Below are 23,921 nucleotides of genomic sequence, written 5' to 3' on the forward strand. Positions count from 1 at the left end.
TATGAATGGAAAAGGAAGGAGACAACATCTGTTTTTGACCTCCAAAAGTATAGAATAACTTCCAATTTCTAACACACACACAGTAAGTAAAAGAGCTTTTTTTAAAATAACGTTTATGTTACCCACTTTCTTGTTACCCTCTACCAATGGTATTGTTTTTGTTTGTTTTTTTTTGTTTTATTAAATCAGAATTTCAATACATATCTTATTAACCTATAATACAATATGCATTCATAAGTAATTAATAAGGATCTTCTTTTGTACGATTGATTCAGATAATAAACACTCCTCAATTTTATCATCTTGTATTACAGTAAACGCATACATATATTTGCATGTAACCAGGGACCTCAATAAAATTCTACATTTATCTATTTTGGTCTTTTCCTCCAAATTTTAAATTAGCCTGGATAAGATATTGTACTTGTACGTGTAACAAGCTTTATTTCAAATGTTAGTAAAACATGTTTCATTTACATTTCATGCCTGCAGAGAAAAAAGAAAAGACACGAATAAGATAAACAAAAAATTTTAACGTGATAAGTCAAACTACATGTAAAAGTGTATCAAAGTCCCCCTTAAGATCAGAGTTAAGGAATTCTGACCCCTCTCCCATGTACGTCAATGATTTATTTATTAACACAATATGACCAGTTTTGATACAGCGCAAAACTGTAAAGAATTTTCGCAGATAGATTTTATCTTCAAAATAAACATACGGAAAACCTAGAAACTATGTAGATAACTTTTCAAGATACATTTGACTTCTCTCATCCTGCGATGGCGAGTGTTTTCGTATTTCTGGGATTGTTATTTGTTGTAAATGTATGTGGTAAGTAAATCTTTTATATACAATGATTCTTACGTATACTGTATTTTGTTTTACCGATGCATGTTAACAATTAAGTTTGATTCGTGTCAGTCTGAGACCTATGTATTCTAGAATGGATTGCCCAGAAGTTTATTGATAGGTTCAAAAGAAGTTAAATAAAATCAACTATCTCTTTGGCAATCAGGCGAAAGGTTCCCTTTACAACATTTTTTAAAATGTTGCACAAAAAAAAACACAAAACAAAACAAAACAAGAACAAAAAAACAAAAACAAAACAAAAACGTAACAGTAGTAACAGTACTGAAAAAGTATAAAGGAGTCATGTCAAATCTGGGGGTGTGGGGGGGGGGTTTACAATTGGCCCAATTTAATAGCATTTTTTCCCGTTTATTATTCAAATCTTTTAAATCAGAGCACTCTAAAAGCCTTGAGAAATCCAACTTTGCTGTGTTAATTTCCCATTCCACTAGAGAGGGCATTGACAGTAACAAACCCTATATAATTCTACGGCAATCCCCTCTGGAATGGTAATAAGAAGATTCAGTTTCCAATTCGGAAACCTAGATGTAATCAATATTTATTAAATTTTCCGTATTTTCATCACATACAAAATTTTTTAATAATTATTAATGACGGATTTTTAAACTTTCTTTACCCTTTGCGTGTTTATAATGTTGGCTAGCTGCACGCAATCAAGGAAGGTTAAAATTGCGCACGTTTCACAGAAAAAGACTCGAGATTTGAATTTATGGCAATGCACCTAAGGGCAGATCTTTTGAGGCACAATGTGTAAAACTATTTCGACAAACAAAAAATAAAATATAATGATTAAAAAATCAAATTAACGCACAAAAATGAATCCAGAAAAATTACAGATACAGAAATTAGTAAAATAATGAAAGAAACAAGTTGCCCCAAGGTCATTACACTCACCCGAGTCACCTTTGCCTTGCTCTTTTTCTTCCAAAACGTTGAAAGGGTGATTTCTCACTTTATTCCAATTGAACACTCTTCACCCCATATTGTGGCCAAAACTTAGCCCTAGAAATCATTAATTATCTGAATTTAACTTCTAGAGGATGTTTGAATATCAATATCGATATTCTAGACACCCCCCCCCCCCCATATTCATGTAGAATTTCATCCTCGATTTAAGCCCAACCAAAGCAACAAGGTTCTGAACTTGTATTTAAAAAAGGAAACTTTTACAAGGAGCTTAAAATGGGGGGGGGGTGTTTGTTTTTTATTTCCTACATATTCCCATGTAAGACTCTGATCACCCTACCCACGGAGACCACGATTTGAACAAACTTGAATCTTCACTACACGGGGACGATTACATAATTTTATGAATAACAATAGCCAACTGTTCTCAAAAAGTTTTTTTCTCATACACGTATGTAATCGCGTAGATTATATGCCTCACTGTGGCTGCAGCCTAATTTCAGTTGCCATGACTTGAACAAACTTGAATCTGCACTATCTGAGATTTTCGCTATATATTATAATATTAATTACAATGTTAAACTTTGAGTGGCCCTACCCTACTCCGGGCTGGCCCACGGGGAGTGGGGGGGGGGGCATGATTTAAACAAACGTGAATCTGTACTACCTGTGGCCGCTTGCATTTTAATATGGCTAATCATGACCCCATTCTTCTCAAGAAAATGATTTGTAATTTCCCCCTATATGTTATGATAAAAAAATGGTAAAATGTTTGATCCCTTTTAGTCGGCTTACACTAAATACGGGTCATAATTTCGACAAACTTGAATCGAATCTGCACTTAATCGGGTTTCATATAAATTTTAATTTTTCTTGCTAAGTGGTTCTTAAAATGAAGATTTTTAAATGGTCCCACCTTATTTTTCCTTTTTCTTGATTATTTCTTCTTGAAAAGTGGAATGATGACCCTTCACAAAACCCTCTTCACCCAAATATGCCTTGTTGCAAGTTTGATTGACATTGATGCACTAGTTCTGGAGAAGTAGAATATAATTATTAAAATTTAATAGACAACAGACGGACCCACGGAGAAATGTCGATTAGAAGAGCTCACTCGAACCTTTGGCTCAGTTACCTGAGATAACAAGGATAGAATGTTTAGGGCTCTGTTATTTATTTGTTTATGTTTGTCCAAAATAAAAAAAAAGCCTCTAGTAGTAAAAAAGTTTAATATACATGCAAGGTTGCATTTGTAGTACAATGAATTACTAAGAAAAAAAAAATAACATGGATTTTCCTACACCTGCAGCTGAACAATCCGAGGGACATCGAAGGGAAACGATATGCTATCCTAGACTAGGCTGTTTTAGCATACAACCACCCTTCAACAACACCAATGTTCTACCCATGGATCCTTCATACATAGATACTAGATTCTACCTTCTCACCGACCATTCTGACCACACACCGATAACCATATCTGAAAGTGACCTAAACAGCTCTGGCGGGACCCCCTTTCAGCCAAATCTAGACTCGGTTTTCATCATTCATGGATTTTTGCAGAACGGCAGAGTTGAATGGATGTTACACATGGCGCTAGAGTTGTTGAGGCGGGTTTGTATTTATATTACACTCTACCCCCCCCCCCTTTCCATTGCATAACAGTAACTTATGTGGTAATTTTTCTTCTTTTAGAAATCTCAGAATGTTATACTAGTTGACTGGGGCAACGGATCAGGCTTCCCCTATGGACAAGCAACAGCTAACACGCGTGTGGTAGGTGCAGAAATTGCAGCACTCATTACGTCGCTAAATAATAAATTGGGCACTACTAACGCCAATTATCATCTGATTGGTCATAGCTTGGGTGCGCACGTCGCCGGATATGCTGGGTCTAGACTTCCTGGTTTAAGTCGTATTACAGGTATTACATTTCCGCGTAAATAAAAATGTTGCTTTAGCAATATATTTAATGATTTTTCTTTGCATTGATTTTTTAAATCCAAACTGACACTGCTGAAGTTGAAATTCTAAACACCTAACATAATATTTTTTCTGCACTTTTAGGTCTAGATCCTGCTCAGCCAAATTTCCAGAATTTTGATCTTCAGGTTCGCTTGGATCAAAGCGATGCTGTATTTGTTGACGCTATACATACAGATGGATCTGATTACAACACATTGTCAGGTGAAGTAATAAATCCAGTCTCTAAAATTGATAAAGGTTAATAGGCAAGGTTTAAAAAAGTCATTCAGAGTAAAAGTTAATATGATTAAAGGTCCGAACCATGTCCTCCAATTTTCAAATATGAATAAAAACTTTATAAACACAAACTAAAGGACTTTATACAGAAAACAATGCCTTTAACACACACTCAAAGTCATTATTCTCTTACTCATCAACTGAAATTCTGAAATTAGTCAAATTAATATATAAGCATCCAATTTTGTTCAAAGCCTAATTGCTATGGTTGGTCAACTATATATATATATATATATATATATATATATATATATATATATATATATATATATATATATATATATATATATATATATATATATATATATATATATATAGTCAATTTAGCTAGACATACGGTCACGGTTGTAATTGACTTACAACGTGGAATTAGAAGTTTGATCTATGTAAAAAAATATATATATATAAACTTTTAAAGCAATATCGCCTTAATAAAAAAATATATGTACTAGTTTATAAATTTCTCTGAATATATATATAAAAAAATGTTTATTCCTTATGTTGTGTTTGTGGTTTATGGACAAGGTTTTCTGTTAATATGATTGAATCATTTTCTTTACGTCCAGAAAGTAGATCTTGTAGAAGAAGTGAGAAAGAAAATGTATCGAAAAAACAGCACGACGTCGTTAATAAGAATATTATAACGATACAGCAATTTATCGTTTGAACGGAAATCATTACACCACTTGTCAAAGACCGTTTATGAAAACAAGAAAACACTATAGAGCCTAAGCAATGCAAATACGGGAAAGCTGGACTTTTGATTTCCGATCACTGTAGATTAAAAAAAAAATCTTACATAATCCGAGCAGCATATGGATATCAATAATTGCAATACGCCTGGCTAAAAGACACGCAGATCGAGTTTACTTTGGGAAGAAATCAGTTTGTTTTGTATCTTATTACCGTTCACGCCTTAGAGAGGCTGATAACAACAAGAATCCCATGAAAAAGTTTATCGCAGTGAGATATCAAGGAAAAATAAATACAAGAGCATGGAGAAAACGAGGTCATTTAGTTTAGATTGGTCATTGAAGCATAGATGTACTCAGTTAGGAATTACAGTGTATGTATTTTCGATAGAATTTGCACAGTACATATTTTGTTCATTTTATGCATTGCTTTTCCGCAAATGTTCATAGCACTGTGAACTTTGTATGTTAATATACAAGTAAAATGTATGTGGAGTTTTACAAAACTTTTTTTTATAAAAAAAAAAAAAAACAACAACTCCAGACACCTAAAAATAAAGTAATGTGTGTGTATGTGTGCGTCTGTAATTTTATTTTAGTTGTGTTGTTTACTTGCTTAGAATTGTAAAAAAAATCTTTATAAATTTGATAATATAAACGATTTCTTTGCTAATACGCAAGTTTCGAGATTGTAGCTCTCCAACGATAGAGGCGCAAATATTATCCATATCAGCATGGAAGTGGGACAGGTTGTCAATGCAATGTACACAAACCTATATAAATAAATGAACGATGACTAGGGCTCTTAAAATTCATTTATTGTTATAAATTGATTATAAGGTCAAACCGCGAAGATTGATAATTTTACTGAGCTCTACTATAAAAGTTTTAAAAATTTATTTTCAATTAGGATACTTGAAAACAAAAGAACCGTCATAGTTTTTAACAAATTACTTCGTGAAATAGACGCTTCCTTGTTGGTACTAATTAACTTTTTTTCTAAAAAAATTGTGGACTCTTTGAAATTATTATAGTGGAAAGAGTCGGTGTGTCATTCAAAGTACCGTGCAGTGATCAGATGCAAGTGTATTTACCAGCTGTTTATTAGAGATCCATCTAGAGCTCTTCTTCGCCTGATAAGCCTTATCCACTGATATTTTCCTTTTTTCCGATCTTTTTGGTAGTAAGAAATTGAATTTACTCAAATTGGGTTATTTGCGAGTTGATGAGTGCATCCCGACAAACAGTTATAATAGACTGGCATATCCATGATGTAACGTTATAAAAAAAAAAACTGTCCCACCTGCCGGTTTACGGGGAAACAAAACTCCCCTCCGTAACGAAAAAAAAGGTAGATAATCTGGAAATTATTACAGCTATATTTATTATTGCTTTATTTAATTATAAGTTGTATTGTGTTTTAAAATACGATATAATAATGAGATTTTTAACACAATTTATTGATGGCAATGGCAACTTCAATCCTGCGATCAACTATAAAACTAAAAAGAGCAAAACATTTTGATAGTTATTAACCTAAACTAAATTTACAGTCCATCGGTTTCAAAGACATCATATTTCCGTTCTGTTGTTTATTATGTGATTATAAACATTTATATAGCGTTTCTCATCGGGGGAATTACTTTGACCCATCCGTCCGAATCCTCAATAAACCATCAAACTGCAGTAAGGGAGGTTTTACAATCTGCCAATGGGTTGACGGTATTGCTCAGACCGAAATATAGGATACAATAACAATGCTTTATTTTCTTAAAATATGAATTGTTTGAAATTTGTTGAAGTAAAATCAATGTCATAATCCGAATCAAATTATAAAAAGAAATCACCCATGCCACAGGTCAATTAAATGTAGATGCAACATCGAGCATAATAAACATGCCAAATATGTCTGATTTCAAGCAGCTATTGAGAGAAATTAAATATTGCAGTTTCAATTACTAGTAATTTCGGATTCTCTTTCCATTTTTTAAGGACAAAACAACTTATTTTTATAGATTTTTAAATAAAATATTTCACTTATTTATCATACAGCAAATCTTTGGTGAAAATTTAATCCCTACAGCGCTGGTACGATCACCCTATTTCATTTCAGCAATTGATAAGTGTTGTAAGCTGTATACTGAGAACTTAGGCGTCCTTTCTGTGTCATATAACTTGCCTTTCTTTTTTAGAACCACACAAGCACTGATCAATACATTTACTCTGTTCAGTGAAAGAGAGTGCCACTTAATACCCAGGAAATTGTGTTTATTCTACTCAGGAGATACATAATCTTTTATCCTTACAGAGAAATGACATGTATGTGTGTAACTTGATTTATATAATGAGCCCCCCCCCCCCCAATGTTTTTTTAATCGAGTTGAATGAAGTGAATGTTCAAACTACTAATATTTTAATCGTGAAGCGACCTCAAGTGTTTACCTAATTTGACCCAGAGATATTTTTGTACATGTAGGTATGAAAACTGCATCCTACGATCGAAATTTAAACACTAATGAAAGTTGACTGCAATTAAAACAGCCATATATCTCCTTCTCAGACACATTTTACAAGAGAAAACGGGAAGACCTAATATTCTTCATACTATGATATATTAAAACAAAAAGTCAAAGGGCCTCACCACTTACGTAAAGTTTTTTCTGTATGTATTTAAAACTTTCCTTGCGATGCACGGCATACAGTGTACGGATATATTTGTAAAGATGGGTGAGCAAGGCGATCGAAATGCATATTATGCGACAATAAGAAAGGCAAACTTTCGTTGATATTTCATTTATGAAATAGCATACAGCCGTCACGATATCTCAGTCGGTCGAGCGCTCCTCCGTGATCGGTAGGTTATGTGTTCGAATCACGGCCGCGTCCGACCTAAGTCGACACAAAATAGGTAGCAACTGTTACTTCGCCAAGCGCTCGGCACTATGAAGTGAAAGTTGTGGGTCCTTCGGATGAGATCTTAAAAACCGAGGCCCCGTGTCACGGTAGATGTTGGCACGATAAAGAACCCTCACTGCTCAATGGCCCTGAGTACCGAGTAAAGGTCTAAATTTGAAGCCCTTCACCAGTATATGGTGACGTCTCTATATGAGTGAAACATTCTCGAACGGGACGTAAAACAACATACAATCAATCAATTGATGAAATAGCATACGCATTCCAAAAAGGGTGACAATGATCATTTCCTAATACTATAACAATTTTTCCATTTGAGTGGGTCTTCGCTACAGTTTTGGAAATATTATACTCACAGGTATGCATTTTTTGATTAACAAAAATATGAAGCAAAGACACGCTATAACTTAAAAATATACATTCATGACATAACATTCGTATCTTTCCGAGAAATATTTCTATTAAGTCAAGGGACATGTCAAAAATATGAATTAAATGCCGATATTTGTCATGAGCTTATAGTGTAATGGTTAGTTAGTATCTAAAGAAAATGGGTACTCAGGATTTATAATGCTTGGGCTCGAAGTAGCTGCAGATCTATAGGTTGCTGGTTTGAAAATAAATGGGATGGACGACAAGATGTTTTGTCGCCTGTTGGGATCAGTCCTAGGCATTCTGCTCTCCCGGGATAAGCCTGGAGTGTTGGATGTGTTCATGTCCTTAGCGATCAGCCCTAGGTATGGTCAGAGTCGAGCATCCAGTTTTTTTTTTTTAGAACAGGGAGATTTGCAGCTTGGGTTCGACGCTGAAGAAAACTGTATTTTAAAAAATCATACAATGATTTTTGCCTAAAGAATTCTCCGCAGAAATTTTTTTGTCATAATTTCATACATGTACTTATCAAGTCGCCCGCTTGGCGCAGTGGTTAGAGCGTTTGCTCTAGAGTCGCGGAATAAGGAGTTGATTCTTACGTTCGAATCCCACTGTGGGACGAGGAGACCGGTCCTTAAACTGAGATCCCGTGTCACAGTAGATGCTGGCACGAAAAAGATCCCTCACTGCTCAATGGCCCTGATTGCCGAGTATGGGTCAAAATTTGCAGACCTCCACCGGCAAGTGGAGGTGTCTCCATATGAGTGAAAAATTCTCGAGAGGGACGTTAAACAACACACAAACAAACAAACAAACATACTTTTCAATGATAAGAACATGTCTCAATACTAAATTCACGAACTGAATGTAACTTTTATACATTTGAAGCTATAGGCATTTTGCATGCCCTGTTTTCCCATCTACTTTGATATTTTTGGTTTGTGGCTCTCTCTGAGCAAAAATGTTATAAACGACCCGACCATATCTCAAATATTTTTCAAATAACTCCACTTGTAAGGCAGCTTGGCCCTTCAAGTGAAAAATTGTTCCTTTTTATACAAAGATATGTTATTACTAGTTTGGTTGACAGTAGTTCTAAAGTAGATCAGACATACAGAAGTCAGAGAGAAAAGCTTTTATCCAACAGTGAACTAGAATGCTCCAAGGAACGCATTTGTCGCCTGCTATATAGCCTCACTGAACATGTAAATAATCTATGAGTGTTATTTATTTGCCACTAGCATTATAGTTCACGCATTTGCCTGCAAGGAATAAACAAACATCCATGGATAGTAAGATGCGATAGAATCTGACAATCAAATATATTTATGATTGCCAAACCCTCAAAGCTAAAATAAATAATGAAATTATTAGAAAAATATGTATATTTTTTTATTATTTTATTAATATGTGTCTTATCAAACAATCCTCCAAAAGAGATTTCAGTCTGTCTTTACTGCAATTGTCAAGTCTGCACGATCCATTTTGGAATCCCGATCCCGATATATTTTCATAGTACATGTATCTCTGGTAACTTTATATCAAACAGTTTCAATGTAAAGTGCCATGAGTTCATAAACATGTACAAATGCTTACTATCAAATCCTTGCCTCTCAAAATTCAAAAGACATCGGTTAAATCAAACCGTCCGGAGTATTTCTTGTAAGGTAGGTCAAAGGTCAAAATCAAGTGGACTATAACGTTGGTATTTTTCAAAATGTTTACGACAATCAGTGTATACATACTAAATACCATAGACTAACCTTTTCTTATGCCAAAAATGTTGTATATCAGCACTGTTAAGTATTTTGAAAAGTGGGTCAAAGGTCAAGTTCAAGAGGTCGGTAACTATGGTATTTTGCAAAAGCCATAGTGCCAAACAATATATGTGCAATATCCATACCTCTTAAAGTTCTTACGATATAAGGTGTGACAGACAGACGCCGGGTAAAGTGATCCCTAAGTGTCGCACTGCTCCGCAGGCGACACAAAAATCTCTCTTGACTTTTGATGTGAAGTAGAGTAAACGCATTCCTCTAAAATGTTTATCCCTTGTTCGTTCAGTATGGAATTGCATTCAATTCGAAAATGATTAGATAGAAAGCATTATTAGTTTAAATCTGTAAAGTTGGCATAAGACACTAGTGATTTTTGATTAAGAGATACTGTGCTGTTTAACCTGTTTATGTCTATCAAAGTCATATTACTCTGGAAATTAATGTAATCAGATAATCAGTTTTTGTGCAAAAACATCAAATTAATTACTTAACGATAAAACAGTAAAATTGAATACCAACAGGATATGGTATGATGCTTCCCGTGGGACACATGGATTTTTACCCTAATGGCGGAAGCAATCAGCCAGGATGTCCAAGACAAAGCCTCATGAATATCATATCTGAGGAATACGAGGACGGCACGTACGGTAGAAAACAGTCATTTCTATTTGTCTCCAATATTACTAGATTCTTCAAATTTTATTGTTTGAAAATGATCCGGTCACAATTTGTTTGCACAGAATTTCAATAAAGAATTTTTTTTGTAACAGTCAATGAAACATTATTGAACAAGTAAAACACAATGAATATGAAAAATCAATTTTCTACGCCCTGTTCGACTTTTAGAGGACATGTTAATGTTCTATTAGGCCATAATTGTACCTTATTTTACGTAGAAACGGGCAATATAATCAGCTGTAGCCACAGTCGCTCCATCTTTTTGTTTACGGAATCCATCAACGACCCCTGCCCATTCACTTCCTTTCAGTGCTCCCGAACACACGACTTCTTGGCGGGAAACTGCTTTGACTGCGGAGACCTGCCCTGTCCCAGGATTGGATATGATGCAATCAAGTATAGAGCCAGAGGAAAATTTTATCTGGCTACACGATCAAGAGCTCCATATTGTGGTAATACATTTTTAACGATGTTTGTCAAACAAATCTATGATTCATACAAAAAAACTAGATAAAAGTGCTGTAAGATGATATATTGGATACAATCAAACATAGACACATGGGAAAATTTATCATGATTACTTCTAAACGACATGTTCTATTTTTTGCATTGGCTTTTAATCCCATCCCAGCAAACATGTAATTGGGACCTAATTTTGCTTCCGTAACGTGTGTGCTTGTGTTTGTCCCACCAGTTGGCTGTCGAATATATTCTGACCTTTCAGTCCCACACTTCATAGGTAGAATGACAGAGTGTAGGGTGATTTGAGGTACAGAGTGTACAAGTCTTTTGATACCAGACTCAAAAGGTCAAAGTTTTGCCTAGTCTTTAACAGTATTGTGGATATTATTAAATGTATCATTTTTAAACTTGCCAGAGGGATTATAGATAAATAGATTATTTTAGAGTGGAAAGTCAAGGTCAAATTTATCGTGATTCCTTAAAATTAACACAGTGAACATTAAATGTCAAATACAATCTTATTAGGAAAGCTTCCAAATAAAACTGTTCCGGTCTAGATATGTGGATCTTACAGTCTCATACCTGCAAAGTGGAAACTAATATTGGAAAATAGTATACATGTTTTTGTTTGATAGTCAAAAGTCAGGGTGAAAGAATTTGATAGTTGTAAACTAAATTGCGTTTACAGTTTAAAGAATATAATCTGACCTCGCACCACTTGTTACGGAGTTGAAATACAAGAAGGTACATGTTCGGTGCCCAAGGGAAGAAGCCAATCGAATTCAGGGAATAAACTTCAAAGATTAAGTGCATTTAGCGGTACTAATAATATTGTGAACATCATATTAATAGAAACTGTTCATTGAATGAACACGAGGGGTAACTTTAGTATCCTTGTTAAGATAATTTTCATTTGACATCAGTGATACTTAAATGCTGTATTTCTAATATGGACAACTGCATATGTTCTACAAACGACCCTTCTTTATTCAAACAAGGGCCCTTTCTTAGTCAAAAACAAAAGTCATTCATTTTGGTTCAGATATTTTATTTGATTTAAAAAAAATTGAAGACAAACAGTATAAAAGCAATATTGCATCATTAACATGTCAACTTTTAGTAATTGCAAACATTTAAAACTTGCATTAATTTGAAAGTTATATCGAAAGCCTAATTATGTACAAACACCATTTTATTCAGTAAGTACACAAGCAAGTTACTGATAAACATACAGGTATCAATGCTTATGCTGATTATATTTTCTTTTCAAGTAAAGAGAGGATTACCCCAGAAAAAAGATTAGATTCAATAAAATAATTTTGAGTAAGTGTCTAATAGACCTAAGGATTAAAAGATAAGAGTTCTGATTTTTTGCCTTGATCAGTGTTTTTTACCCTTAGGACACCAGTATCTGGTCCGACTGGAACTTGGGACTTTTCAGCCAACGTACGGAACTTTGAAACTAAAATTTCTAACTACTAGCGGTTTATCGGATTCTGTTGTTTTTAATGGGTATGTATGGTATAATTTGGCATCCCTTAGTGCAAGGAGAATGCTTGATTTTTTTTTTTATTAATTTTCATAATTTCTGAACATTGTACAATGAAACTTTAAGCATAAAATTATGTGATAATTCTTCTATTGAATCTAAGTTCTTATATATAAAAGTGAACAATTTTTAATTATCTTGAATATTTTCAAGATTGGAACGACCTTTTGCATCTGGGCAGACTCACAGCGCCATGTTGGTAGAGCTTAATAAATTAGGAAGTATTCGACAAGCTCAACTTGAATTTCACGAACAGAGCTCCTTCTTCTCTTGGGGTTATGACAGAGGGATTGCCATACAGAAAATCACCGTCACCACGGCAGATACAGACAAGTCGTAAGTACCTTGTACAAAGACACTTGGTTAAAGCTGGAATAAACTAGTAAGCATGAAGGGGAAAAGTCAGCAGTTGTGAAAATGCAAAAGAAGGGGTATTCCTCTTTTTATTTAACAGTTTTGGAAGGATGTGTGTATAAGGTTGAAATTGCATATGCAGGTATTTTAACAGAGAACACAGGTCAAGTTTGAATTTGGTCCTGGTCTGATGATTTTGACAGTTATCCCCCTTGAATTTGGAAAAGATTTAAAAATTCACTTTCTAATCATTATCTCGGCTACAAATGTGCAATTAACAATTTGCTGTGTCTATTTATTATCTTAGTTACAAATGCACTTTTTGTGCATAACGTATGCATAACGTATGCAAACAAAGAAGAAGATATGGTTTTAGCTTTATTGTGCCCTAAAAATTTATTGTTTTCAAAAAGTTTTGAAACTGGCTTAAATATTAGTTGAGTATATGACTGTAATAAATCAGGAAAGAATATAGCATGATGGAGTACCATTCTGGATATATGACGTCATTAATTTGATGCATTTCTCTATTTTAAACAGAAAAAGCCTCAAAATGGCCCATTTCAAGGGTTATTTTCGTTAAGGAAATAGTGTCCACAGCCGTCGCCCACGTTAATTTTTAGATATATATTTTGTAAAATTCTTTGAAAAATCACATATCTCAAAATCTTTGTGGGCGATGCCTGTGGACAATATTATCTGAAAGAAAATTCCATTGAAAATTGATGTCTTCTGCAACTTTTTAAGAAAATACGGGAAAATGCACAAGTTTATGACGTCACAATTAGCATTTGGAAGGTCATGTGAGAAAAAAGATTTGTATGATCTTTCTGCATGGAATTTCAATAATTCAAAAAGCATGAGTTTTAATTTTTTACATCACTTTTATTTTTAAGAAAAACACAGGGCAAGATTTGTATTGAAACCATACCTTGTTCTTTAAAACTAAATGTGGCATTTGAAATTTTGGCTGCGTGGGGGCATTCGTAACGTTATGACACATCTAGTTATAGTATACTTTCCAGAATATTTGAGTTTGGTCAAATTTGCTCGTGTAATCACGACACTTTTTGCATAAATTGCATATATACATGTATATTTACACGACTGTATTTTAGACTATTAAAAGAATGAGGGGCCTTGATTTTTACGTAACATGGGAATGCTGGAATGCATATATACTTGCTCCTAAGAATTTTTCTTTGAAAACCTTATTGTGACCCTGTTCATCACTTAACAGAATAATTAAATGACCAGTAGCTTCTACATTCTCTCGAATCTTTTTCCATGTCTGCTATTTAGAAAAACTTTGGTTCCTATTAAATATCTATCCTAGCCCCAGGTATCCTTTTTAAGAAAATTATTGAATAAGACAGTCTGGTCATGAGCTGCGTCATTTTTAGTGCACTGAAGAATGAATTCCAAATCCAATTACAAAGCATCGAATATCTTCCGTGTATGTTGGAAAGATAAAACACGTACAATACAACCTGCTAAAACTTAAATACTCAAATGAACTTTACTTCCAGGGTCTACTTTTGTGGAAACCAGTTAAGAATGATGTCGGATGAACACGCTGGACTTCACAGACCGCAGTACACTCCAAACTGTTAAAAACATTAGAAAACAATTTTACTATTGTTCAATTGTCTAGTCTTTAATGATTTATATGTTTATGTAATTTTATTGGGTATAGAAATAAAAATGAATGTCGTTACGATATATGTAGAAACGTCATACTTATTTTAGATCTATATTTTTATACGCTACTGAATTGTTCTTCCTATTATTTTTGAAAATAACATTTAAACCAAATACTAACATCTTTGCAAATGATTTAGTTTGACCAAATAAAACTGTTTTTAAACAAAGCAATATTTAAGTTTTTGTCTAATACATGTACTTTGCGCTTTTTGAGATGTTTAAGGTTCCCCTCCCTCTGTTTACTGACTCGTATAACATTTTGCCTTTCGTTACTTAACGCTTACAATTTTCCATGTGAAATGATTGCAGATGCGCAGAATTTCAGCATTCTTTGCAAAGTTTTTGCCATTTGTATAAAGGACTAATAGTCAGTGATTCAAGTGAGAGTTAAATCTCTTATCAAAGGGTCAATGAACCTTAACTCGGCTCCAATTAAATTTGATGTTAATTCTTTAGTTTTTCTTTACAATTTCAGCGGATACAAAGGTTAATAACATTGATTAGAAATATGATTGATGTATTCATTGCACAGAAGACAATGACCTGGTGAACTTTATTTCATGGTTTTGTATAATAATGTTATCTCTAGCAGATCCCGGGTCACAGCGCTGTGTAACACAAATCTGTCATCATGATATACAGTTTGTACGTCCTGTTATTATTAATTTCGACTACAAGAGGTTTGTAATGCTATTCTTTTTCAACTAAAGAATCTGAGAGCTATAGTGCACTTAATGTCATACACACGTATTTTGGAGTGAAAATATATCTTTTTCGCGATAATAATGTCTATACCAATATATGTATGTTTCAATAACATTATAAGATCATTTTGCAAGGAGGATTAATCAAATTGTCACAAATCCTTGAAGAGTTTAAGTATATATAAATCAAAACACTGTTTTCATTGATCAATACTGTTCAAAAGATCGTTTCATCTCATTTGACTCCGCACGAAAATATGAAATCGCAAAATTTTGATAAAATCAATAGCATCGAATGTACGACTTTTCAACACTTTCTACAACAATTCCACAGTGACTAAAAAGACCAGGCTTTTTGACAATATAGACAACTGCTTCTTAAATAAAAATTGAACTCGTGAATTTGCATACTTTGACATTGGTCACCTGCAAACTTATTGTTAAAATACTTCCTGATTCTACACACTAGTTGTAACGATAGATGCTCGAGTTTCTCATTGCCAATATCTTTGAAATTTTTCAACAGTCTGGTTGAATTTCAATGGGTACTAATTGTGCCCCGTTATGAGCAAACCTATATTGTATTCATATAAAGCACAATTCTACTCATTTAAAATCTTCTACATGAAAAATATGTATCTTTTTCTGTGGCCTTCAATTCGACATATAAATTGATCATCTGGATATAGTTTTTTTTTGTTCCCAGTTGATGCGATACGCAAGATTATGTTCTACGAATGAACAATCTCTAAAACGAGGCAGTCTATTGACAAATAAGTTGATGATACAAGGATATTATGTTTAAAGTCAACATTTCGTAAATTCTGTGGTCAAATAAAGTGACCTTGTTTCCAAATACAATGTTCAATCTGTAGTTAGGTCAAATGTTGACTGATGTCTTTCAAACTAATTGTTAGGCCATTATTTTCAATCTGAACATTGAACTGTCTGCGGATTTTTCCTTTTACATCATGACAAGAGGCACACGGCGGGTGTGACCGGTTGACAGGGGATGCTTTCTCCTCCATGACAAATGATCCCACCTCTATCTTCCGAGATCCGTGTTGGCTCTGCTCACAATTTGTGTTCTTTGATCATTGTTCGTTATATTCATATTTTTTAAAGCTTCGAAACTCGGTTACGTAACTTTTTTTCATAAGTTGATCTTAATACGTCTGTTTTATTTACTTGAAGGTTTCCTCTTTTCCCGTCAAGTCTGTTACGATCACGTCGGCTGTTTTAGCAATGCTAGACCGTTTAATAATGCCAAAGGTCATCTGCCAGAGTCGCCGAGTCACATTCAAACTAAATTCCTGCTTTACACAAGGCAAAATCCCTCACATGCGCAAATGTTGAATCCATACGATCGTTCAACAGTTTCTGGATCTAATTTTAATGGACATAAAAATACTGTGTTTATCACTCATGGGTATCAAGATGATGGTCACGCACCGTGGATTCGAACTATGACAGCTGCATTCCTGAAACAAGTAATTCATTTTTAACCATTTATAGCCATTGCTTTATGGATGAGATTGTAACTTACCAAAAATGAATTCCACAAGCGATTTTTGATATATGTCCTTAATGTATAAGGTTTTCTTTTCAAGTTACACATTACATTCTTAGAAATATATGAAGATATTTTGAAATATTTTGGACACCTTTTTTTCAAGGCCGATATGAATGTTATAGCAGTGGACTGGTCTAAGGGAGCAGACAACATTAACTACATACAAGCAGCAGCCAACACCCGGGTAGTTGGAGCTACCATAGCCAATCTCATTAAAGAACTACACAATACGGCTCACCTGCCGTATAACAAGGTACATCTGGTGGGGCATAGTCTTGGATCCCATATATCAGGCTATGCTGGTGCTATTGCACATGGAGTTGGTCGGATAACAGGTAACCCTAAAAAATCTCTTCACAGAGACAATCAAATTACTCATTTAAGAAAAAACGTAGCTAAATATGCATAAATTTGTATATTGAAATATAGTCAAATCACAGGCAAGTTGTATCATGAAAATCGATGAACGAAAGACATTTAATATCTCTACAAAACTGGAATATTATAGGGACATGTGACGGTACATATTGTCGTTCTGTACATATTGTCGTCGGCGACAATATGTACCTATCCTCACTCCACATACTGTCGTCCATCGGTACATATTGTCGCCGGTGATAATGTACCGAGACGAACCTTTTTTTCTTCCTGCATAATGGACGACAAAATGTACAGTCACGCATCGGCACATATTGTCGTTGGCGACAATATGTACATGCCCTTGGAACATTTGAACATTTTGTCGCCGATATACTAGTTTTGCGTTGAAATTATATTTACTAAGGTCGTGGAGAGAGAGAGGCAAACAGACAGACAGATGTAAAGACAAAGTGCATGACAGATAAATAAGTAAACAATTTGTATTTAGTTATTTAACAATTCTCGCGATACTGTGGGAAGAAAAGATTTTGGTCCGAAAAATTGTGTCCAGGATTGGTGTACACCACTATGATATACCAAGATACCGTGATACACCTTGATATATCTGATAAATCAGCCTTCTTCTTTCTCTTTATATATACTTGGAGAAACTTGGACTTGGAGTTAATTTTTTTACTCAGTTTTAATGATTATCTGGGGGGAAAATTGCATTATTTTTATACATGTGCCGATATAATTGGGGTTGGGATCAAATATTTTTGGTTACTGAAATTCCCAACTTTCCCCCAGAATTATAAGAAAAACTGCCTGCACGATAATCGGAAGTTATTTTTTCAATACGATACATTCTTGAATATTGATACGTATCGATATATTGACACAGCCCTAAATGCGACATGTACATGTACCGATGGACAATATGTGCAGTGAGGATAGGCGCATTTCACTAAAAGTACAACGCATATACATGTATCCTGCACTTCTCTCAAGGCCTTCTCTCAAACTGTTTTATTTGAATTCGCTGACGCATAATTTCATCTTCACAACATTCTACTACTATTTCGTACAGATAATAAATGCATTACTGAAGTATAGATTCAACAGGAATAGTTCATTTGAAAGATACCGAAGTCGTATAACATGTAACACTTAATATAACAAATTATAATATCCTCCTATCCTAGGGCTGGATCCTGCTGGACCTCTTTTTGAAAATTTTGACCCCGAGACCAGACTTGATCCTACAGACGCTTTGTTTGTAGAGGCCATCCATACTGACGCAGACTCTCTGCTTGAACTAGGTATCGACTTCTTCATAAAATCTTGATTTACATTGTAGTGTGAGGAACACAACAAAATGTTCCTATACATTTAGTAAGTAAAAAATGATATGATCAAATGGCCCGTTAGCTCTGTCGAATAAAGAATTACATCATTTATAAAAAGTAACTACCAATAATTGAAATTTTTACTTTCAGGGTTCGGTTTAGAGAAGGCCATAGGCGATGTTGACTTTTATCCTAATGGTGGCGAGAAGCAACCCGGATGTAATAGGGAGATTGGAAAGCACCTTTTTAGTCTCATCACCGGCAGAATTGAGCGTTTGTAGTCTGATCGATATTGCTTTTATTTAATTTAAGAGAATATTTGTTAAGGTCTCTCAAGAAAAACAAAGCTACTTTTAATATTATACACTCCCCCATGTCCAAATCAGGACAGACTTTCACAGAGGAGTACTAGTTTATTAAAATAATTTGTTACATGGACATCCAACCTTCTGTATTTATAACTGTCCATTAGAATTACTAAAAGTAGGATCTTTTAATTTGTGTGAGTTCACAATAAGCGATTGCATTTATCGACATTTCAATTCTCAGAAAGAATATGACTCAGACGAACGTCGTGGCCTATTCAGCTCTTGTTTATTTACTGTGCTGAATCATTTTATTCATGAGTTAGTAATTATTTTCCAAAAAACTTCAATTATCAGAAAAAATATTTTGCTGAGAATCATTTTTTTCTTAAAATTGTGTTCACTGGAACAGGATAAAACTATAACGCTAAGACAGCGTTACCAATGGTGGGGTACATGTACGTACCGACCATGTTCATTATGTATGTGCATTCTGATTGTGATAACGCAATCAAGTATTATCTTATAATTTATCTGTACATGTACAAACAATAAATGGTCACCGTTCCACAAACTTGCATTTGATATAACAATTCTATGACAGGCGTCGGAAGCAAATTGAAAGTGGGGTGGCTAATTGAAAGTGGGGGGGGGGGGGGCTAAACCAAGATAAAAAGGTAAGCCCCAATTTTCAATGCCTAGATTATGTCTATCTTTGCAAAAAAAAAGTTGGAGGGGGGGGGGCTAAGCCCCACCCCCATCCCGGTTCCGACGCCTGTGTATGAAGAAGTACCTATACGGGGCAAAGTTTGAAGGGTATGGAAATCCGGAAAAATGCTTTCATAAAACCCTATGCCTGTTGCGTATCTGAGGACCGAAGATTTTAGAAAAAAGATTTCTCACAAGCTGAAGCGACATTCCTGCATGTCGTGCAAATTTTAATTCAAATGACGAGAAATTCAGGCGCGTAAATGACCGGATGAATGATAGCATGTCTATCAATAGTTGTTTTCGTATCTCATTTATCTTGTTATTAGTCCCCTACCGGTGAAACCGGAGGGGACTATAAGTTTCCTCTGAGTCTGTCCGTCCGTCTGTCTGTCTGTCCGTCTGTCTGTCTGTCTGTCCCTCTGTCTGTCTGTCAGTCTGTCCCACTTGGTTTTCCGCACTTTTTTCCTAAACGCTTGCAGATATTGAGCTGATTTTTGGTATGTGAGTGTATCTTGATGAGTTACAGATCAAGTTTGCATTTCGTTCCGCTTCATTGATTTTTGACGGAATTACGGCCTTTTCAATTTTTAAGGGTTTTCCGCAATTTTCTTCTAAACGCTTGTAGATATTGAGCTGATTTTTGGTATGTGGCTTTACCTTGATTAATTATAGATCAAGTTTGCATTTCGTCCCGCTTCATTAATTTTTGACGGAATTATGGCATTTTCAATTCTTAACGGGAACGGAACCAGATTACACTTGCCGGTAGGGGACTAGTATTGCTAATGCAATACTCTCAGAATGCTTGTTATGATAAACATTATTGAATTTATCAAAGTTTCATGCGGAGTCCACATACATGAATTCTACATTTCACTTTACGCTTGACATCCTTTAATTCTTGTTCCAGTTGTTATAAATCAGTTTTTAATCCGTTAAGGTCATACGTTTGTTTATGTAAAGTGTTGAAATCTATCTGAAAACTCAGTTTAATCAATAAATTAATGTGAATTTAAAGTTAACTTTGAATATTGCAATTAATAACTACTGTATATAAGGAATGTATTAAAACAGTATATTGGGAAAAATTATCCTTTTTTCCCTGTTTGCTCTTGTTTTTCAGATTTCACTAGTAGCATTGCCTGCAGTCATATGAGGGTTCTAGATTTCTTTACCGAGTCCATTACGTCACCATGCTCATTCACTGCATATCCATGCTCATCAAAGGCTGACTTCACTGCAGGACGATGCCATTCCTGCGGACAACATGGATGCTCAAAAATGGGTTACCATGCCAACAGTCACCTGCGTGGTACTTTCTATTTGTCGACCAATGCTGCTTCACCATTCTGTCAGCATTAATTTATGTTTTCGAGAACAATTGTATTTTGGAATAAAGGTTCGTTGGCAAATATAGTATGTCTATTTTTTTTAATCTGCAGAATTAGATTTTCAATGTATCCACAATTCCAAATTATATATATATATATATATATATATATATATATATATATATATATATATATAATCAGTATTTTATTATGTAAAGTCAGTTTACATAATTGGACTGGACATCAGGCATGGCCTGTGTAAGTCCTATCCAAGAACGTCATATATATATATATATATATATATATATATATATATATATATATATATATATATATATATATATATATATATATATATATATATATTAGGGAAGTCAAATTGGTCAATTTTTGATAATCGGTTACTTGAACGTTTTTCCGATCGAGTATCCGGGTACTCGGTACATGTAAAAATGTAGTAATTTTCTTGAGCCACGTTAAGCTACATGTATGTTAAACCCCACAGCTGTTTTTATCACGTTTATCAATGTATGTAAACATTAAGTCTAATGGAATTGATTTTTGGTACTAAATTTATTTATCAAATTAACACAAAAGACACAATTTATACATTAAAAATTACAAATGGTTTACAGTTCTTGTTTAGGATCTATTTCATCAACGCAAAAGGAGGACAATCTGTTATGCAGGTTTGTGATGATTAGACTAGCGAAAGGGAAAGAACGGACGTTGTTGGTTCGCTAGTCTAAGTTGGTTGTTTCCCCCGTGTAAACTTACTACACAATCTGACTTTCAACGTTTTTTTTTTCAAATCTTTAGTTATTTCTAAATATTTCTTCACTTTCGAAGTGGGTAGCGGCGTTTCTATGCATGTCCGATTTCGCTGCCATATATTAACTAAATAATTTAAAAATGATTTGAAGATAATAGACCATACTTAATCAAATCGATGTTCACTGAAAGCAATCATTGAAGCCATCTAATTAAGGACCACAATAAGTGAGAACAGCTGTGTACATATATATATATATATATATATATATATATATATATATATATATATATATATATATATATATATATATATATATATATATCCGAACTCCGTCACCATAAGCGGAAAACACCCCGCGTTTTTCTCCTAATTATTATGCCCCCGTAATAGAAGATTCGGGGGTATATAATTTTGGCCCTGCCCGTCCGTCTGTCTGTCCGCAAAAAATTAACATTGCCCATAACTTTTAATTTGTTGGAGCTATGGCACTCATATGTACATGTGTATTCTTTGTGACAAGACCTTTCTTTTGGTACCAACATATTTGACCTCTTGACCTTGGATTTTGACCCAATTTTGCAAGAATTTACCCAATTTTATCTTTGGCTGTAACTTTTAGAAAGTTGGTGCTAGGGCTTTCATACTTCAAATGTGTATTCATTGTGATAAGACCTTGCCATGGATATAAATATTTTTGACCTTGACCTCTGAGTTTGAACCACTTTTAAAAACCTTTAACCTTGGACTTACCTTTGAATAGTTAGTACTAGTGCCTCCATATTTCACAGGTATATTATGTGAGAAGGCCTTCCTTTGAATTGCAACAAATTCTGACCTTAGAATTTGACCTACTTTTTGAAAAACCCTAACCTTGGTCATATCTTTTGAACAGTCGGTGCCAGGGCTTTAATATTTCACATATATATATATTAAATTTTCTTATGACATGGCCTTCCCCTTGGTACCTTTAATTTGACTTGGAGTTTGACCCACATTTAAAAACCATAACTTTTTAATGGTTAGTGATTGGGATTTCATATTTCACAGGTATATTCATGGAGAACAAGTCTCTTCTTTGGGTAACAAAATTTTTCATCCGTTGACCTTGGAGTTTGACTTGCATTTGAGAAACTTCAACCTTCGCCAAAAGCTGTCATACGGGGGCATCAGTGTTTCACAAACACATCCTGTTTTATTATTTGTTTCTTGTTTGCTACTCTTAGTAATGATTTAAACATTGTTTTTACTAGTTTTTTTCCAAGTTTATTTTTTGTCCTTATTTCTTAAATTTGTAAGCATAAAAAATAGTTTTTACTATTTAAAAATAGATATAAATTGTAATTTAAAAAAGTATCAACAGAAAAAAAAAAAACGTTAATAATTATAATGTATTTTATATGTAATAATGTCGCGCTAACGTCCAACAAGCATTAAGGCAAATGTAGATAAAAAATAAGATACTTTTAGCCATATTCAAAGTTGTATGTCATGTTCCTTGCTTCGGACAACTTTAAGCAATAATTTTGTATCAATTTCCGTGTTTCGACTTGTTTCTGTCTTAAATTAGAAGATTTAAATTTGTTTATGATGCCGATTTTAATTATCATTTTGTGATACAAATACCACGATAATGGCCGTAATGTTTGACAACATCAAGAGAGCAATCAGAATTTTATTATTTTGCATTTTTTATTTAAAGTTGTCTTTCATTAGAATTCAAGGGAAAGAGTTCGTCTTGGGTGAATTTTGTTATTTTTGAAAATTTTATTATAATAGAAAATTTCAAGAAATGTCATTTAAAAGATTGTGTTAATTTTCTTAGAGCTGTCTTACTAGTATGTTCATTTCACCATGCATCGAACTCAAATTAAGGTACTCAATGTATAATGAAGGGATATTGAACAATTTTGAATCATTCTAAACTAGTTAAATATGTATTACTAGATAACTATGAAAGTGAAATGAACCAAATTCACATAACTGATAACATATAAAAAGCCGGCCATTTTGCATCTAAACGTTTTTTTGAAGAGTTATTTTCACTCGAAAAGAAGAAAATAATGTTGTGGAAAAAGATGTGGTAAATGATTGATTTTATTTCATATCAATAAAAAGAGAATTTATGCTTATTTTCATCAAGAAATTTCTATGAAGTTCAAATTACTTTTTACAATATCTTGATAACACATGCGCTGCCAATAGACTTCAATGTAAAATTCAAGGTGCAATTACTCAGTATTGGACAATAGTCAAAAATTGTTGTAAATTCCTT

At 34.0% G+C, this 23,921-nt stretch overlaps 3 protein-coding genes across 4 annotated transcripts in view; all 3 read left to right on the forward strand.

The window, feature by feature from the left end:
* The window catches only part of LOC133190548 (adhesion G protein-coupled receptor L1-like), a 185,637-nt gene that overhangs the window by 39,751 nt on the left and 121,965 nt on the right, over nt 1-23,921 (forward strand). The gene's annotated exons all lie outside the window — the stretch shown is intronic.
* On the forward strand, nt 745-14,704 carry LOC133190551 (pancreatic lipase-related protein 2-like). 2 transcript variants are annotated; one of them, XM_061326238.1, is made up of 9 exons: nt 745-832; nt 3,087-3,391; nt 3,473-3,701; nt 3,845-3,964; nt 10,316-10,441; nt 10,691-10,924; nt 12,335-12,446; nt 12,637-12,819; nt 14,367-14,704. In XM_061326238.1, the coding sequence occupies exons 1-9, from the start codon at nt 781-783 to the stop codon at nt 14,449-14,451; spliced, it is 1,446 nt and encodes a 481-aa protein (XP_061182222.1). In that variant the 5' UTR covers nt 745-780; the 3' UTR covers nt 14,452-14,704. The 2 variants fall into 2 exon arrangements, with proteins under 2 accessions (XP_061182222.1, XP_061182223.1); XM_061326239.1 differs by having other exon boundaries at nt 766-829.
* LOC133191003 (pancreatic triacylglycerol lipase-like) lies at nt 14,724-20,913 on the forward strand (the record flags this gene model as incomplete). Its single annotated transcript, XM_061326669.1, has 6 exons — nt 14,724-14,894; nt 16,406-16,735; nt 16,922-17,153; nt 18,384-18,500; nt 18,678-18,800; nt 20,667-20,913. Coding segments are annotated over 6 exons (1,212 nt in total), but the record flags the coding sequence as incomplete, so codon positions are not given.

This window comes from Saccostrea echinata, unplaced genomic scaffold (genome assembly GCF_033153115.1).
Source record: "Saccostrea echinata isolate AGI-Se365-2 ecotype Australia unplaced genomic scaffold, CSIRO_AGI_Sech_v1 ptg000022l, whole genome shotgun sequence".
Classification (NCBI taxonomy): domain Eukaryota; kingdom Metazoa; phylum Mollusca; class Bivalvia; order Ostreida; family Ostreidae; genus Saccostrea; species Saccostrea echinata.